Source organism: Ambystoma mexicanum, chromosome 8, assembly GCF_040938575.1.
Source record: "Ambystoma mexicanum isolate Mex_15411 chromosome 8, UKY_AmexF1_1, whole genome shotgun sequence".
NCBI classification, from domain to species: Eukaryota; Metazoa; Chordata; class Amphibia; order Caudata; family Ambystomatidae; genus Ambystoma; species Ambystoma mexicanum.
The window spans coordinates 40259840-40279914 of NC_090929.1; the positions used below are offsets into that span (position 1 = coordinate 40259840).

Consider the following 20075-nt stretch of genomic DNA (forward strand, 5'->3'; position numbering starts at 1 on the left):
AGTAAAATTAGCGCAATGGTGTGGGGAGGGGACTTCAATTTCACCCTGGGGTTCCGTGAGGCGGTGATCATCCCGCTCCTAAAACCAGGCAAGCCGGACGTGGAATGTGGGTCATACAGGCCCTTGTCCATGCTCAATCAGGACAGCAAGATACTCACGACATTGCTCGCCAACAGGACTAAAGAGAGTAATCGGCAAGCTGATACACCCGGATCAAACAGGTTATGTCCCAGGTAGAAATATCACAGACAACCACAGGAGGCTACACCATATCATTGATCAAACCGAGGGAGACTCGGGTGAGCTGGCTATCGTGTCACTGGACGCGGTTAAAGCCTTTGATTCAGTGCGGTGGCCGTGGTTGCTGGCAACCCTGAAAGGATATGGGATGGGACCAGGATACATCAGGTGGGCCCGGCTGTTATATAGCTCCCCGATTGTAAGAGTCAAAACAGGACCCATAATCTCAGATAAATGGCAACTCAGTAGGGGGACCAGACAGGGTTGTCCCTGGTCACCCATGTTATATATTCTGGCATTAGAGCCTCTGGCAATCTGCCTGAGGCAACAGTACGGGGAGGTGGGGATTCGCACGACAGGAGGCACACATTTGATATCACTGTACGCAGATGATATGCTCCTCTGCTTGCGATACCCAGAGGAGAACCTACAATATGTGTTGGAGGTGATGGATCGCTATGCCACCCTCTCGGGCATATCGGTGAACCCCGGGAAGTCTAGTTTGTTCCCCTTGGGAAGGTACAAGAGCATCCCACTGGAAAGGTTACCCATCCTGCAGATACCCTGGCAGACCGAGACCTTCAGATATCTGAGGGTAAACATTTACCATAGGTTAGAGACAGAACACAAACACAATACGGAGAAAGCAATCGAGGGAATTAATAGCATGGTGTTCTGGTCTAGATTACCCCTAGCCATGATGGGGAGAGCAGCACTGCTCAAAATAGTGGTTTTGCCGAGACTCTTGCATTTTTTTGTGAATGTCCCGTACTTGATCCCCAGACGCTTTTTTGAGTGACTTCACGGCATGTGCAGGGGCTTCATATGGGGCAACTCCAGGAATAGGGTGGCCCTGTGGAAACTACAGAACACATGTGATAAGGGTGGCAGGAACCTGCCGAATTTTGAACTGTATTACTTGGCGGGACAGCTGTTGTATGTGGCTAGGTGGCTGTCTGCAGAGGACTCGGCAGAAGCTAGGCTTTTGCAAGGTGATTCGGCTCCATACTTTCTGAGAGAGACAGTGCGGCTACATAAATCTAAAATGGCGGGGATGGGGAGACTATTGGAGTTGGGTTGGGAAGTTTGGCGCAGAGCATGGAGAACAGTGGGCGACCCAGATCCACTTTCCCAGCAGTTCCCTCTGGTGGTACTATGCGGGGGCGACTCCCAGCTGTTCAAAGGGGTCCGCAGTTACTGGGAACCGAAGGGCCTAGCCACCCTCGGAGACATATGGCAGGAAGGGGAGGCACTGGAATTTCAGAGGCTAGGATGAGACAGGGGTGCATGGAGGCCAATACATCACTTATACCAGGTTCATGAAACGGGTGAGGGAGAGGTGGCCAGAGACGGTGCTAATGGAAGAACCTGATGCCACCCTGGAAATGATGTATGATGTCTGAGGGTGGGCATGAAATATCCAGGATTTATGAGCTCCTGAGAGCGAAGGCAGGGAAGGAGCTGCTCCAGCTGAGGCATGACTGGGAGGAGGTGGTGGGGGAACCCATGACAGAGGGACAGTGGGATAGAGCTCAGAGGTACCATAAAAAGTCTATGATCAACCTTATTATTTGCAGTGACTGCAATCAAATTTGCGATTTCACACCCGACTGAAAATCTGATACTAAATTTATGAATTCTAAATCACAAACAATTTATTAATTTCATAGATGACCTCACCCTAATTGATACTTGGCGCTTTTGTCACCTGTGTCACCCCGATTTCAAAGAATTCACTTTTTTCTCCCTTCCACATAAATCCTTGTCACATCATCACTTGCTTCTAAAATTCTACATTCGGAAATTGGCCCCATTATTATATCTGATCATGCACCACTTCTCACTGTTCTTGAATGGGAACCCCAAATTAATTTTTCTTCTCGATGGAGTTTCAATTATTTTCTATTTAATGATCCTTCTTTAATTCAGCAGATTATTTCTGTACCAAAGTTTTCATCTATAATAATCTAATTGACAGCTCTGTCTACAATAATTGGGACGCATTTAAAGCTATCCTACTCGGATTCATTATACAATTTGTTGCATTTAAAAAGAAGCAAAACAATAAGCTGTCTCAAGACTTAATTCACTGAATTAAGCAAATTGAATCCTCATTTTAATCAACCTACTAATGCTACCTTTAAATCCCTCCTTTCAAAACATACTGAACTTGATAGATACAATACAAATAAAGCATGCTCTTTTTATGGTGGGTCTGTTAAGTCATTAGCTTCTTATCTCAAAAAAAGAAAGGAAAAAAATATTATTACATCTATTATCAATCAACAAGGTACAAGTCTGCAACAAATTAAGAATTCTTCATTTGAATTGTACCCTCAACTCTATTCTTATGAGACTATTCTTAATGACAATATACTCAACTTTCTACCTAAAAGCCAGAAAATGACTGCTAATCCTGTTGATCGCTCCTTTTTAGATGCTCCTATATCCCTACAAGAAATTCAAAAATCTATTCTTGATCTTAAAACTGGCATAGTTCCTGGGCACGATGGCTTTCCTATTGATTTCTACTGCTCCAGTTCAGCTATTCTTTCTCCTAAACTCCTTGAGTTATTTAACCACTTTTAAAATCTTGGTCAAAGACTAGGCACCTTTGGAGAAGCTCTATTGAACTTATTCCCTAAACCCGACAAAGACCCTTCTTTTGTTAAATAATTACCTCCCCATTTCGCTTATAAATTCTGAATCTAAGATTCTTGCCAAACGTATTGCTAACAGACTAGAAGCCATAATGCCTAAACTTGTTAATGTGGATCAACCTGGCTTTATTAAAGGACGATATGCTTCTTCTAATAATAGACTTCTTTTTAATGTTCTTTCTCATGCACAAACATCATTTGACCCTCTTATCCTTCTCACACTTGATACCGAGAAAGCTTTTGAGCGAGTCTATTGGCCCTTTAGGTTTCAATCTTTAGCCCTACATTCTTCACCATCTACCAGACTTTCTATAAATAACACCTTTTCTCAAACATTTCCCATATCTCACAGGACTAGACAAGGCTGCCCTTTATCCCCATTACTATTTATCCTAGCCCTAGAACCCTTCCTTCAAAGCATTACTTTTGATGGCAGCATCAAGGGAATTACTATAAAAAGACGTCTCTATCAAATTCTCTGCCTATGTGGATGGCCTTTTTCGTTATTCATCTGAACCCTCCACCTCTATCCTAGTGCTTATTGCTTGTATTGATGATCATTTTTCTAGCATCTCAGGCTAGAAACTAAATGTTGATAAATCGGAAATGTTGCCATTAACCAACTCTTGCATAAGGTCTAATATTCCCTTATACCTCTTTGGACATAGAGTAATATGCCCAACAAATATGTAATGGTAGCGGGATTATAAACTTTTCATGTCTCTTTCTTTCTTATTATACTATTGGTGAAGGGCAAATGTGCATATAATGTGCTGAAGATATGCATGGGAAAATATACAAATGTAAATATATTTCATATTTGCTCCCCAGGGGTTACCTGTGTGTTTTTTGGTCCTGAGTAAGGCAGTACTATCGAGGTTTTTTTCCGTCGAAACGTATTCAATCTTGACAGAGAATTTATCAAGCATTCTTATCAGGGTTGTAGGTCTCTTATATTTACAATGTGGGACTAACATAGACCTCCGAGTCTATACATTTGTCTGGTGGATATGTCTAGATAGAGAGGTATTTATAATTTTATTGTGAACTTGATATATTTCAAATTGCTACCTCGTATGCTGATTCTGTCAGTCTGAATTTGTTGTATGTAAATATATTATTGATTGAGGAATTTTTTCTATGTATCAATTGATTGTTTTCTGTCAGTGTTATTAAATATTACTTTTGATAAAGGAAAAGGAAACAAGGAAAAAGGTGTGGTCTAGACAATGTATTTCTAGGAAATTGGTTCCCATTATGTGCATGATAGTAAATTGAAAATGTACAGCATTACACTGCCACATAAAGAAAATAGATTTAATTTCTGAGATAAAGTAATTGCTGGTTTGGACAACATTGTGTTTGTAAATATTAATTAAAATTTTAAAAAAAAGAAAAACCTCCAAGTACCCACAGTAACAGATCAATATCGTGCTGTACCAGACTGAAGTTCAGAACAAGAGAGGACCAGTTTAAACATCTTGTCGATTGAGTACTGTGACCAGAACTCAAGATAAGATATATGGAATCCAAAAATAATGAATGCAACTCCACAATGCGTGGGGAAACGTATAACAGCTAGCCAGGTCAATAGAAAGCCTGCCTCACAGGCGATCATGCCAGGCGCCTGGCCCTACAAGTAGGGATGGGTGCTCGGCTACGACACATATGGCACGCGAGACAGGAATAGTCAACCAGTTAAATAAAAGAACACCATATTGAAAGGTTTGTGTCCAACAGTGCATAAATAAATTCCCAACACCCTCATTCATTGTACCCCCTAGGGGTACAAAGTGTCACAAGCTTTAAATACACGAGTAGATAAAAAAAAAACCTGCACCAAAATAGAAGGTATGGATAATTCAAAAGCGACACCGATCACATGGTACAATCCACATAAATCACCAAATTGTTCTCACAGAGGGAGTAAAATGAAATAGAAAAGGGGTGTCAAAGGAAATTACAAAGAAAAGGGGAATTATGAAGAGTACAAGGATCCCAGCCTGGACATACTCTTAAGAGAAAATAAAAACATTGTAAACCGTGACACGAAAATTAACATAGATCACCAATAGTCAACTTCAAGATAAAAAATGTACAGGCATATTTAACCAGATAAGCCAATATAGAAAAACAGCATAACCCCATCAGTGACATTAAATTAAACAATTCAAGTCGAAGTCTAAATTCATCCCCTTTGGGTGTAATTCTGAGAGTGCATTGATCCAATAGACCTCTCGTTGGTGTAATAGCTTCACCACACCACCTCCTCTTTCCGAACGGATAACCTGTTCCAAAGTGACGAATATAAGTTGTGCCACGGAGTGTCTTTTCTTGAAAGTTTAATGCCACTGGAGGATATCTTAAGCTGTGTGTTCATATCGAAGACTACATTCTATCCATCGCCATTTGGCCTTTCGCGTTGTCAAGCCCACATAAAAGTTCACATGGGCACTTCAGGCGTGAATCACAAGTACAGTACGACATTAAATTGATCTTCTTGCCAGCATATGGGTGATTGATCATAGGACCCTTAATCACATTATTACAGTGCTGGCAAGCACAGCAAGGAAACTTGCCAACTTGAGACCATGTAGATTTCACCACATCCCCACATTCTGCGTGCACTAGAACATATCTCAAAGATGATTTATTCCTGTATGCAAATGTTAGTGGCCTAGAGACCAAATCCACTGGCACGGTCAGGTTGTAGGATGTTCTATGTGTAGAAATTACTCTTGATCTCGTTACTCTGCTTTGAATGAGTATACACATACACCAAACCAGTCTGTGGTGAGGATTTGGGACGCTCCTGTGTGATCGAGCATTAGTTCATATGGTCTGTAACACTCAACAGGGTCTGAGATAATACGTTGTAGGTTTATCAATGGCCTAAAAGGGAGAACTCTTATGGTACTTGTTGGGTGAAAACTAGTCCCATGAAGGGGACTATTCTATCTGTTGGTTTAGTGAGCAAAGATGTTGTGAATACCGCATTAGCGTACACAACAGGTGTATCTAGCAAGTGTACAGTGTATATAGTGCTTTATGCTATAGTGACGTCACTCCAGGGCTGAGGAGCAGGGCAGGGGAGCAGGGCAGGAATCCTTCAGTGTGCAAGCCTGCTAAATAAATACCAGTTAACACAAACCTTAGCACTGAAGGGCACCTTGGCCCCTGAACTGTAAGTCCTATAGTAAGGATAAGTGAGTGACCCTGTATGCAGGTTCCCTGCTCAGCACACAGCCTTCAGGCTGCTTCTGAGCAGTCGTTGGGCCATGCAACCAAATCTTTTTGGATGATACAAAAAAGTTTATTTCAAACACAAATGGATTGGAAAAACAAATGGGAGGTTTGGGGAGAGGGAGCAGGTCGTGCTGCTTAAGGAGTTTAGTCTGTCCCCCCCCCCCCCCCCAATTGCCCTTGTGCTCCGTCACCCTCCATCTGTGGGGTTTCAAGTGTCCCCTGCACTTCTTTCTTGGGTTAGTTGATGCTTTTCTTGGTCCTTTTGGTCAGGATGCAGAGTTTGTAGGTGGTCCTTTCCAACTGCTAACCTTACTTCAACTGGGTGACCAGATAGGCTTTGTCAGGTCTCACTGGACCCAGGGAATTTCTGGTGTGTACCCCTTGGTATTGGTGATTCCGTCTTGCAGAGTCTCCTTGATACACCCACAACAATCAGGCCTCTTCACCTCCCCCCTCATTATCTCTTCTGTTCCCATCTCTTGTCCTGAGGCCACCAGTCATTCAGCCTTCCTGGCTTATTTCACGGCCCCTTGTTTTGCCCACTTCACAGTCTAACCCCCAGCCCTAATGCAGCCCTTCAGGGTAGGGGGTTATAAGTAGGTGTATGTAATGGGGTGCTACTGGATAGGACACTAGAAGAGTAAGAAATGGTGAGGTGTTCCAAAAGGCTCTTTATTAAAATAAATGTCAACGACTGTTATGACTGAGACTTTCCTGACTGTACAATGTTTCCCCATCATGGGGGTGCACAGAACCAAGACTCGGGACAATGTAGGAGCTCCCGGACAGTCAGGCTACTGTGCGAATATATCACTTGTTTAGTCAATACTCACGGGGGATCCTGGCAAAAGAAATCCACTGTCTGCAGAAAAGCACACAATGCAGCTGTGAGACATTTGTTCCATGTCCCAAAACGTGCATCCATCTCTTTCCATTGCAAGTCACCTCTGTCTGCCGGTATTATTTCAAAGACTATCTTGTCTTTTAAGAGCTGGGTCTCATCAGCATAACATTGGAAGTGTGGATAGAAAGAAGATCCAAGAAGGGGGAAAAGGGGCACGATAATTATTGAAAAGCCACAGCGAGAGGATCGAGCCTTGAGGGACGTTGCAGGTGGAGTGTGCTAGGGGAAAGAAAAGGGCCCAGTTGAACCTGAGAAGGTTTGTTGGAGAGGAAGGCGGTCAACCAGTCAAGAGCCAGACCTGTAATGCCAAGGGTGTCACAGAGGCGATTGGGTGGCAAGACTGCATTTGTCAAAGGCGGAGGAAGCATCCAGGAGGATAAGAACAGAAGGAGAGTTACATTCAAGATTAGAGAGCAAGTCGTCAGAGGTGTTCAGTAAAGCAGCTTCCATGCCTCTGGCAGCTCAAGCCAGACTGGTGGTCATGGAGACAACCAAACAGAATGCGAGTTGGGAGATGGCAACCGTCTCAAGGAGTTTGCCCAGGAAGGGGGTAATGGAGATAGCAGGGCAGGAGGGGTCAGAGGAAGGATTTGTAAGGAGGGGATGCCCAAGGGAGTGTTTGACGGAAGGAGCCAGTGGCAAAGGAGTGGTTCCAGAAATCAGCAAGAGAAGACGCAAGGGTGTTTTTCAATCTTTTGATGAAAGAAGTACATGTATATGAAAACAATATGCTAATTGGTTTAGTTACATTTTTTTAAGCTACTCCTTTTGTTCCTCGTGTCTCATTTAAGAGTTCAAAATATCTTAGTAGTAACTGGTATATGCAATGAAAATATTTCATCAGGTTCCACCCCGATACCAACAGGTTTGTCCACCGTGGACGATTTCAATGTAATCATAGCATTAGGTTTGTAGGATTAGACGGGTGGAGTGCAATACTACATGAGGAATGATTGCAGTGGGACATTACTTGCAGGTGGCTATGACACATACGCCAGTCCATCTGTTCCACCACTCTAGGTTAAGACTAGAGAGTTCATGGAACTACATGGAGATTTGAGTGTGCAGACTCAGTAAACCCGTCACTTACAGAGGAGGGAAATAGGTTAGTTTCATGCAGTACCACTACCGATACCAGCCAATTATGGATGGAGCGATTCTTAGGTTAGATGGATTAATCCTCCTGAAGATTGATCCATGATGACATGGATCACAATGAGGGATACCTCATGCATCCTCCATGAGTTCACTGCAAAGATCGAATGGGAATGAAAGATATCTTTGAAATGAGTATGAAGTAAATCATTCCCTTAAGAAGGGGTTTTACAAAGACCATCCACTACAGCAGCTTTCATTCCGGACTGTGCTTTAATGCAAGCGAAGAATTTGTTGCAAGCTCTTCTGTCCCATTTAGGGGCGGCCTAAAGTTAGATTTTTACCCATTCGGTTTTTGCAGGATCACCAGCATTGTTTTTAAGGTCAGAAGGACTTTCAGTTAAGCCCCCTACAACTGTGACCATTATTTTACTGTATGGTATGGTAGCCCCATATGGCTTGTAAGAGAGGAATGCTTTTTAAGCACCCCATTTTGTCTATCTTATGTTGGAGAAACATCAAGAAAGTCCCGATTGTTATGAAGGAGCATAAATCTATGTACCCACTTGGCCAGACATTGTCGTGCATTGAATCAGATAATGCAGATGAGATTCCAGCTGCTGAAAGTGGGCAAGAGTTCCCAGAGGAGGGAACGCCCATCAATAACTGATTAGATCACCCACTCAGCAACGGTTTTCTGGAGCAGGATGGTGGCAGTTCCAATTTAGTATTGGCATCACCAAGGTTGCAGCCCAACTCGCTACTTTCGTTGCCCAATGTACCTTTATGGTTGCCATTGAGATACTAATGTATTTTCGTTAAGTCTTACTCTTGGCTATTTTGTTTTGGACCTTTCCTTTGTTTAAGCAAACCACGAGGCAGACCTCAGCTCTGGAACCATCTTTCACTGGAGATTAGACCTGGTCAGTCACTGGGTCAGTTCAGAAAGGCTTTAAAAACTCACTTGTTAAAGTATGCCGCTCAACTCAGAGACACTATGATCTTAGTCCTTGACATCTTGAATTTAGCTGTTTTGACCATCTGCGTCTGGATACAGTTGTGTCTTGGAGCGCCGTATAAACGATCAAAAAATCAATCAAGATTGGCGTTCTGCAGACATGGGCTCTCTCTACCAAGGCTAGGGGGTCGAACACCAAATGTAACACGCACATCACCCCTGTGCAGGAACCCATCTGTGTTCATAGGCAATATATTATCAAAATCACACACCTCCCTCCTTCGTGGATGCCAGGCTCGCACCATATCCTAGCATAGGTCAGCAGACCCATTTGGGCCCAGCCTACTCTTCTGTTCTCCATCTCAAACTAGATCCACCTTTCTCAGTCTATTCTAAGATTGCTACCACATCTGGCCTCCAAGCTTGCCAGTCCTAATATACTTTTCTGCAGTTTTCCCCATTAGTAAAATGTAAAAGCAAATCCCCGGTCAAAAAGCCACCACTGTTTAACTGAGCAGCTGGAGCTCACCACAAGCCCATCATGCAGCCAAATACTATATGGCATTCACAATCTATTGCTTCTCTAAACTATTTCACATGACAGTCAGTTTGATTCCAAGCACGTCTAACAAACATCTTGCTTTCTGACATCCTTATCTATGGGCCACCTTAACAGACAAGTATGCACATGCACCCCCCCCTCCATCCTCCTTACTCCAAGTAGCCCACGCTGGGGCACAACATGCCAACCACCAGAGAAGCCAGTCGCTCTGAGACCACAAGAGTGGTGATTTGGAACAGTATGGAAGCCTTGTAAACTAGACAGCAAGAACATGTTCTGCGTTTCTAGCAATTCTGGCCTTCACGGCTTCCCAGGAATTAGTTTTGCCAAAAAAACCTGGTGTTGGCCATCAGGCTCTGCCCAACTTTTAGCAGATGGGAATTATGCATTTTTTTTTTTTTTTTTAAAAACCTTCTAGCGAGAGCCCACAAGTGGCACTCATCACCACAGGCAGAGTTTCTAATTTATTTTCATTGCAATGTTGAGGAATGGGCACGATTGTTCAGAAGGTAAGTGCGTCTGAATGCAGACGTGGCAAGATGAAAGGGCAATTGGAGACTTTGCTGATCTGCGTTGATTCGCAATATTCTATTGGCGAATTGATCTTTGCGTTGGGTGTCATGGTCTGTGCTGCTAAGAACAATGTTGATCATGCAGGAAACCGGGCACAAAATGCAGTGTTTAGGTCCACGGTGTGCACAAGACATCCATGGTTCGGACAAGACAGAGGCAGGGATATTGCGGGGGAGCAGATAAAAGAAAAATGTCACTCAGCGATGAGGACTAGCTTGGTGCCAAGGTAGTCTACGATGTGAAGACTCCATCTGGTGCCTTAATTGATGCCACCCCCATGACAAGTAATACCAGCGGTAGAGCGCCAGGTGTTCGGGTAATGCATGAAAAGTCAGTGGGCAGTTCTTTTTAAAAGAAGATTTGCTAGTTTCTTGGCTTTTTTAATGTCAATTCTGGGGAGCTGATGGGAAAAGGCAATTCCGTTCGTTGCTGAAGTGAGAGAGGACCCTGCAAGCCCTCTGAACCCTAGGATTGGGCCAAGGCTTGCGGTTACAAAGCAAAGCATACCTAGGAGCCAAGCTTTGTACACATTTTCATAGTGTAACTGGGGAAATTAGATTGTTGTAGTAATTGAAGTTAAACTTTACCAGTTTCTAACATATGTATCATTTGCATTTTAAGCGCCAACACCATAGAACCCAAAATAGCACGTAGAGTGCAGAATGCCCCACTCCCGCCCACGCCAGCCAGTGGGAAGAGCAGTTCTCTCTTGGTCCATGCATCTTACAGAGTGGTACTCAATGTACCGCATCAGAAGGATGCCAGTGCGAGGACAGAGGCCTCCAACATGCCGGACACACACACCCACCTCTACAGTAACTGCATTCCATAGCTCTGCTATGTTATGTTATAAGAACGGTTTCCAGGTGACGCTCTGATCTCTGCAGCAGACACTCAAGTGACTGTGCCATCTTATTAGCAGCAGGTACAACATCAGTAGCGGATTTACCAGATTCAGGAATCTCTGTGAAACCTAAAGGACTAAATACTGGCAAGATCGCACCATGTGCAACACCTGCAAGTGAACGACAAGCAACAGGGGCGCATACTTTATCCTGCCGAGGCTACACCAACAAAACACATCTCTATCCAAAGCAGTCATCTAATCAAGAGCCGCCTTCACTCCCATTCTTTGAAAAGCCTGGAGTCAAACAATCTCTTTGAATAGTTCTTCAATTTGGAAATCCTTGCTAGTTGGGTTAATCCAAAACTCCCCATGGGGCGTTACTGACAATTTCAACAAGGCTGGAGTATTGCAATTCTATCTACGTGGGTTGCCCTACCCCCATTGTCCCGCCTCTGTAGACGACATTCACTTGTCTGGCAAGCCTGCTATCACCACACTTCATTCTAGGCAAACTACAGTCTCTATTGTACCCATCCTACCCTGGCCCTCCACTCCTCACCCCCATGAAAGACACAATCAAACAGCCTCATCTCTGAAGGCCCTAAACACAATGGGTTCTCCCGACACTATTAGCCCCCCACCCTGCCATCTGAACACATCTCCATCACTTTTCGGGGCCTATTTCCCGTTCCACCCTAGTGTTTGCAAAGCCGCTTAGCTGTGTAAGCACTAAAAGGCCTTTGAATGTACACATGCTCTAAAATCAGTCACTGTACATAATCAGTAGGATATTCCATCTCAGCTGCCTTCTGCACCGCATGCCAAGGTTCACGTCAGAAAGAGCAGCAAAGCGTGCTGCCCCCAATCCCTTTAACACTGCGCAAGAGGGATCAGGAAGTGGCCAGACTCCTGACAAGGTCACCAGCAGTGAGGATGGGTGTCTGCAGAGAGGACGATTTGCGGCCTTACCATCAGGGGTAGCAATATCAGAGCACAGCAGAAACCTCGGCTTCTGGATCCCCAACAGCAGACGTTCCCTCTTACTAGAGGATGGTTTAGAAAGATGGTTGAGTAACCAGAGTGGTAGTCTCCTTGCAGGGGGAGGAGGGCAAACTACAGCGTAGAATCTAACACGTAGCTCCTTAAGGATTTAACAAGTATGAAACCACCTTACAGTGACATATTTGCAACGCCAGCTCTGAATATTGCCAACCCGGCTCAGTAGGCATCCTTTATACTCTGTCCACTGGCTGTGGTCAGCACAGGCAGATACTCATGGACACGGACAGTGCAAGGACGTTACACAGACACACAAGAGTCCGAGTGAATGTTGTAATTACACAATTAGTTACAGAGATCAGGAGAAGGAAAAGCCGTACAACATCGATGATGGGGCTGCATTTAAAATAATAAAAAAAGGCATAGGAGGAGGGGCTAACTCATGAACGCTGCCTTAGCCCAGATCACCAGTCCTCATCACAGCTCAGGATTCACCAGGAGGTAACACTTCATCCTGTCTGGGAGCGGGAGTGCCTTCACTTTCACATCGAGAGGCCACGGCCAAAGCCGCTTCCGGATGCCGACCCTGCACAGGTGTTTCAGTGTAGGCGGGGACTGCGACAGCTGCTTCAGGTACCGGTACAGGGCAGAGACCTTCTCTGCGTACAAGCTACAGCCCGTCGAGTTCACATGGAAGTTGTCAGGTAATCTGACTCGGGCAGAGTTGGCAGCCATGAGCTCCAGGACTGTCTCTGCGGTTTGCAGAAGGTCCGTCATGGTGGATGGGGGAGTCTCGGAGCAGCCCAGCTGGCTGCTCAGTCGGTCCAGGACTATGTGAAAGCCAGACCAGCAGGCCGGGCCATGCAGGGAGCAGTTTGAAGAGGCGCCAGACTCCAACAAGAAGCGCAGAAGGGGAAAATGGGACTTGAAACCCTTCAGGCAGGCGTGGGTAAGCGACTCATGGGATGGACACTCACTGGGGTCAGCACGGTGGGCCATCAGCAGCTGTGCGACTTTGAAACAGAAGCAGTTTATCAGTTGGGCTTCATCAGGGTCCCCTCCGACCGCCTCTCCCAGGAGGAAGATGATGCAGGTGAAAACAGTGTCCCCGTCTTTAGTGGTGGCCTTCACATCAGCACCTGAAATAAGAACCACAACCAAGGGTTATGTTCTGCAGGACACAACAGTGAAAAGAAACAAGACAGGAATGTGTGTGCACTCACCCCCCTCCAACAGGTGGCGGATGTTTTCTGTGTTGTGGATCTGCACACCATCACTGCTTGCCAAGGCGTGCAACAAGGCAGTCTTCCCTGTAGAGAACAGTCAAGGGGTGAGGAGCAGAATACACGCTTTGGCGTAGGAGGGGTCCCCACTTTATGGAACCAGTTAGAGGGGATATTCATTACAAGCTTTCGTGCTGCGACACAAAGGTTTATACGTATTCATACAAATTAACAAAAGAAAATCCTGGTTAGAACCCATACAATACCAAGCACAGACACATGTAGCTTTCCTCCTTTTCATTCCACCATCCCCTGTTTTTTTTTTTTTAACTCCTCTCTCCAAGGCTCAATTTTCACCCAGTTCCCTCTCAGTCTGCCCCCTCTTGCGGGTGGGAGGGGGTCTGTTTGCTCACGCGACTGCACAGTCAACCCCCTCAAAGGCACCATCTTCCAGTCTTGTTTTGGAATTCAGTAACTCTTGCCTATAATTGCCCAATTACTATAACCACTGGTGTTCCACTTCTACCCTCCATGCAAGATTCACCCGCTTCTAGAATGAGGTTTCTGGGTTTAGGAAAGAGGCCGTGCAATAGAACAGCCACATTAGCCTTTGCATCCACCCAGAGCTCATGGCGGATCACGAGGCATTCAAAAATGGAGACACAATCCACACATCAATGAACTCCCTGCCACCGACCGCCACCCTCCATCTGGAACTCACCGTTTTTGTCAGCTGCGTTGACATCAGCACCAAGTGCCAGAAGACGCTGTAGGCAGGGGAGGCGCTCCGTTTCCTCGCTCGCCAGGTCCAGGGGGCTGCTCTCATGAATCTGAAAAAGAAATGTTGCATTCCACATTTTTACAGTATTCATGTCAACATGCAGACCTCAAAGGTGTTTTTAATTGTAGACTTGAGCTGACAAGCTGCCAAAACAGCACAAGAACAAAGCAAAATCTAGAAACTGGAACCATTGGGACCATGCTCTAGACGACTACTTCCACTGTGCTCAGGGCCTGTGTGCTTTGTCCAAGTTAGAAACTAAGCCTGATAATCCCTTGTACATAGCATGCCCAAGTGCTGCAATGCACTATGGATCCCCAGGCCACACCAAGAAACTAAGCCTGATAATTCCTTGTGCATATTATAGTATTTGAGCACGGACCTAGCTTCGAGAAGCAACAGAGTGCTTTACAGTGGTATACAACAATACAGATGCATAACAGAGTGCTTTTCAGTGGTAACAGAACAGATGTACATCGGGGGTAGGATACACAATATCCCAGAAAACAGCTTCCTTCCTTTCCGTTACTGGTGAGTTCTCAAATGCCTCGAGATAGTCATGTCACACCCTTTTACCATAAATGAGGGCAAGTTACCGTGGATTATCCAAAAATATATACATATTTTAATATTTATCAAAAATACAATACATATATTTAAAAGGACAATGACAGTCATAATTCATTTTTGCATAGACATATACACTTGTACATGTGACTCATATGACAAAGAAGCACCTCTAATCAAGCCTGTTTTGTACCTTAGCCGTGAGCCACTTGATGGCTCTACTGAAATCCTGCCCAATGGTACCCCCTTAGATGAGAGGGCAAAAAACAATGTGCCTACACTTCCAACAATGTGTTTCTAGAACCAATAATGATTTTTGGAAAATGCAGAATGATTAATTTAAATTGCATTCCTTATTGGTGCTGTCTTCAGGGCACTTATTCTTATTTTCATGGGTTCATATTCATTGCATGACATCACAAGAGTTTTCCATCTTTCCAACATTTCTACAAAAATAAATGCAAAAAAAATGATCTTAATACCATGGTTACTATAATTTATGACATGTCACAACATCTTGAGGCATCTGTCACACCTTCACCTTTGTATAATTTGAACAGAAGGAGTCATTTATTTCTATTGTCATCAATACTCATAGGGGACCATTTCCCTTGATTTACTCAATTTCAATGATTTCAATATTGGAGGCGCACACTCATTTCTTCCATGTACCCCTCCTAACGGTTGTAAATGTTCTAATACTACCACTGATTTCTAGATGCCATCATGCATCCTTACCCTTTTCAGTTCCACCGTGACCTGGTATTTCTTTTCCTCTAGTGTGTTTACTCAGAGTAGCTTGATCTATTCAGCCACCTTGTTTGCAGACACTACAGGGGACCAGGACCACCAATTACCTTGTATGAGGGTTACAATTACTGTCCCCACCTTTAAAGCCACACTGGGTCAGCCAGAAAATGCTCACCCATTCCGATCGCTCTTCCGGGGACTTTTTTTTATGTAAGGCGCAGCATGCGAGTTGCCTAACCACGTCTCGTATTCAAACGCCTATGGGGCGTCTGTGATCTGGAATTTCATTACTCACAGGGCCTGGACTAACATCCATAGAATGGAATTAGACCTCCGAACTCTAAATTAGCAACAGCAGAAAAAAATATTGCTCGTTTGAGTCTTAGATTGTGGGCGCTCTTACAGTGCAAGCATGTATGTTTAGAATGCGACATGTTTTGTTTGCTCTCCATATAAAATTGACATTTCTGAAATACACGCTTGTATAGGCAAGTTTAATGGACCCCAAGTTTAACAGATTGATATATTTCTAACTTGTTGGGAATACATTCACATTGCCCTTTCCAAAATAGTGGGCGCAGATGCGTCGTCAAAGCCAGGCACACCTAGTATAGGTGTGGTCCTGTCTCACGCCATCACGGACACACTATTTATAGCCTCACGGTAGGAAGTTAGTGCGTCACGTGATCTTTGCAGTCACGTGACATGCTGCCACAGGAAGCAACCTGCGGGCGAAGCTATCGGCCACTTTCAGGTAAGACTCAAACGAGCAATATTTTTTCTGCTGTGGCAAATTTAGAGTTCGGAGGTTTCATTCTATGGATGTTAGTCCAGGCCCTGTGAGTAATGAAATTCCAGATCACAGACGCCCCATAGGCGTTTGAATACGAGACGTGGTTAGGCAACTCGCATGCTGCGCCTTACATAAAAAAAAAGTCCCCGGAAGAGCGATCGGAATGGGTGAGCATTTTCTGGCTGACCCAGTGTGGCTTTAAAGGTGGGGACAGTAATTGTAACCCTCATACAAGGTAATTGGTGGTCCTGGTCCCCTGTAGTGTCTGCAAACAAGGTGGCTGAATAGATCAAGCTACTCCGAGTAAACACACTAGAGGAAAAGAAATACCAGGTCACAGGGGAACTGAAAAGGGTAAGGATGCATGATAGCATCTAGAAATCAGTGGTAGTATTAGAACATTTACAACCATTAGGAGGGGTACAAGCAAGAAATATGAGTGTGAGCCTCCAATATTGAAATTGAGTAAATCAAGAGAAATTGTCCCCTATGAGTATTGATGACAATAGAAATAAAGGACTCCTTCTGTTCAAATGATACAAAGGTGAAGGTGTGACAGATGCCTCAAGAGTTGTGCGACATGTCAAATTATAGTAACCATGGTATTAAGATCATTTTTTTTGCATTTGTTTTTGTAGAAATGTTGGAAAGATGGAAAACTCTTGTGATGTCATGCGATGAATATGAACCCATGAAAATAAGTGCCCTGAAGACAGCACCAATAAGGAATGCAATTTAAAGGAATCATTCTGCATTTTCCAAAAATCATTATTGGTTCTAGAAACACATTGTTTGAGGTGTAGGCAATTTTTTTTTTGCCCTCTCATCTAAGGGGTTACCATTGGGCAGGATTTCAGTAGAGTCCTCAAGTGGCTCACGGCTAAGGTACAAAAGAGGCTCGATTAGAGGTGCTTCTTTGTCATACGAGTCACATGTACAAGTGTATATGTCTGCAAAAATGAATGATGACCGTCATTGTCTTTTTAAATGTTGTATTGTTGTATTTTTGATAAAATATTAAAATATGTATATATTTTTGGATAATCCATGGCAACTTGCCCTCATTTATGGTAAAAGGGTGTGACATGACTATCGAGGCATTTCAGAACTCACCAGTAACAGAAAGGAAGGAAGCAGTTTTGTGGGCTATTGTGTATTTTGCATGTATTTGTCCTCACCCAAACAGCCCCTAAAAAGAGGACTCTGTAGCTCTAGATATCGGGGGTAGGATACAGAGGGGCACACAGGAGGGTTACAGCTGTACCGGGTGGTGGGGAGGAGATGGGCAGGCAGTGTCTAGCAAATCAGGTGGCGCGAGGGGCGACGTGATGGCCTAGGTGTTGAGGAGGAGAGACTCCTTGAAGAGAGTTCTTTTCTGAACTGTAGGAGCGTGGGGGCTAGTCTGATGCCGATGGGGGGGGGGGGGAGGTTTCATAGTCTTGGGGCTTAGGCAGAGGCGGCTTGTTCTCTGGTTCTTTCCTTTTTTCAGCGGCTGACTTTCCGCAGGAGGAAGAGCCGATTCCAAGCTGTCTGAGTTTTCTTAGCTAGGTCTGTCTTGAAGGAGAGGCGTTTGTCGGTGTGGAACCTGAGGGACTTGGGCATCAACTTTGAGGGCTTCAAACCCAAGCTCACCTCCTGCGCCTAGTGCTGCAATGCACAAAGGATCCACAGGGCACGCAAAGAAAATGTGTGCGTCAGCATTCACCATAAAAAAAAAAAATCTATATTTTTGACTACACCAAATCCTCAGTTTTAGGTGCCAGGTTCTGCAACACCTATGCCAGTTGAGCAGTTTCTTCAGCGGCCCTACCCTGGCTCAGCCAACAGATTGCCCTTTTGTACTGCAAGGTCCAAACCAATACCATAGGATGTCCTGCATTACTGGTCATTCTCTTGCTCTGACCAGGGGTCACTTGTTTCTACTGCCTAGCAACACTAGGCAAAGCGCTATATAAACTCAATAAACAAACTCCAACGCCAGTTGTGCTCTGGTACTATAGTGGCTCTGCCATTACTGTTCCCCATTTGTACTCCGTGATCATAAAGGGGAAACGGGCACAGCCCATTAGGCATAAAACCTTTGCTTGTTAAAAAGGTACCATAGGCCAGGGGAAGGCTGTACCCAGGGCACAAAGTCTACACTCGCCATTGGCTAATAAGGGACTCTTGGCAATTATGAAAGGGTTTGCTGTGTATATGTGTAGAATTGAGGTGGTGAGGGATTATGGCTGGCTAGTAGCTCGCAACTTGAAAGGTTTAACCCCGCTAAACCCTGCAGGATGGCTGTGAGCTGGCACAATAGCAGTGTGGTACTAAAACACAGGACTGTCCAAGCAAGGTTCTATTAAAATAAAAAAATATTATTGGGATAAACTAAAATTACACACAACTAATAAAAACACGAATGCCCTGCCAGCAGTTTTCTCTGGCACTATGCTGCCCCCAGTTCTGTCAGCAGAGCTGGCTTTTGCAACTCCCCAGCACTACCAGCAGAGCTGACGGTTACATGTGATTTTAACGAATGAAAAAATAAACTTTAACGACAAATCACATTTGTATTGCCCCCCCCCCCCAGCACTTAGTTTATTATCCCCACCCTAACCCCCTCCCACACCAATATATATTTCTTTTAAATGTCGTGCAAAATGGTTAAAATTGTTGTCCTTTTGACAAAAATCACTGCATACTGAGCTTTTGGCGTTTGCGCTCATCTGCCTCATGTTCAGCTATTAGCCCTCACTGCTAGTATTGTCTGCCATTACAGTTCTAGCTAGCTTTAAAGGCATACACTTTTGTGCGGCACCAGCTCCGATATTAGTTTCCATTTGAAAGTCATTTTTGGCAAGCCGAATGAATTCGGCTGGGTTCAAATGCTTAACCCGCTGCCACGTGCCAGTCTACTGTAACAAAGCTATTTTTAGAATCACATTCCGCATGTAAGCTCATACACACTCCTGAGCGCTCCGGAAGGCCACAGGATGGGTTTCAGGGCCGCTCCCCCTGGCAATACACAGAAAAGCGTGCAGGCTCAACTTGCACAAGGTTCTGTATGATGCTTGAGTGGCAACTGAAACCGAACCCACACAAGTGAAAGCTGCTCAGGACCCACTTACCCCCACGGCCCACAGAGCACAGGAGGCATTGTGAACCTCATGGAAAGAGGAGAATAGGACCCATAGGCACACCCTAGTAACAGGAGTGGTAAATTTGAGAAGATGGGGTAGGTTTCAAGTTTGTTAGGAAACTAAGTAAAAAGAGGTAAGAGGTGCAGAGGAGAGAAAGGCAACCTTGACACCTAGGTTGCACAAATAATAGGACAAAAATAAGTTCCCAACATAGGAACTTACGTCCCCTGCACACTATCTAGTATCTGGATGACCAGACCAACATTTATAGAAAGAGTAGTAAAGTAACTCTATGAAATAAAGTCTTAATAAAGGACGTGTTGGTATGAAAAAAATACAAATTCTTAAAAAAGGACAACATTCAATCGTTTAAGGTCACAAGAAACAATCTTCATTATTTATTCTTGATAGTGCAGCTGTGGTAGGCCCAACGCGTTTCGAGTGAAACAGACACTCTTCATCAGGGGCAAAAACAATGATTCTAGGAAAAAATATGCACAATATTTAGTATAGAATAATGTATAAATCCAAGTGAAAACTTTTTACCAAATGTCTTTTCTGACTCGACAAAGCAAGTGGTCCCATGATTTTGTACAGTAATTAAAACCCTAGAACATTCAACATGTATGAGATTTGCTGGATACAGAAGAGTAACTGACAACAAGTAAATACTTATTCATATATTTTGGAAAAAACAGACATTAATTGTTTAGATAATAAATAATATAGTGTTAATGTGGATCACAAAACAG

General features: G+C 44.2%; 1 protein-coding gene across 1 annotated transcript in view; it reads right to left on the reverse strand.

The window, feature by feature from the left end:
* Positions 1-12403: 12403 nt before the first annotated feature.
* Positions 12404-20075, reverse strand: part of ASB6 (ankyrin repeat and SOCS box containing 6) — a 71099-nt gene continuing 63427 nt past the window's right edge. The window contains exons 5-7 of the mRNA XM_069609226.1: positions 14029-14137; positions 13308-13394; positions 12404-13223 (exon numbers count right to left, since the gene is read on the reverse strand). Coding sequence (XP_069465327.1) covers positions 12562-13223; positions 13308-13394; positions 14029-14137 — 858 coding nt within the window. The 3' untranslated portion in view covers positions 12404-12561. The remainder of the gene's footprint in view (positions 13224-13307; positions 13395-14028; positions 14138-20075) is intronic.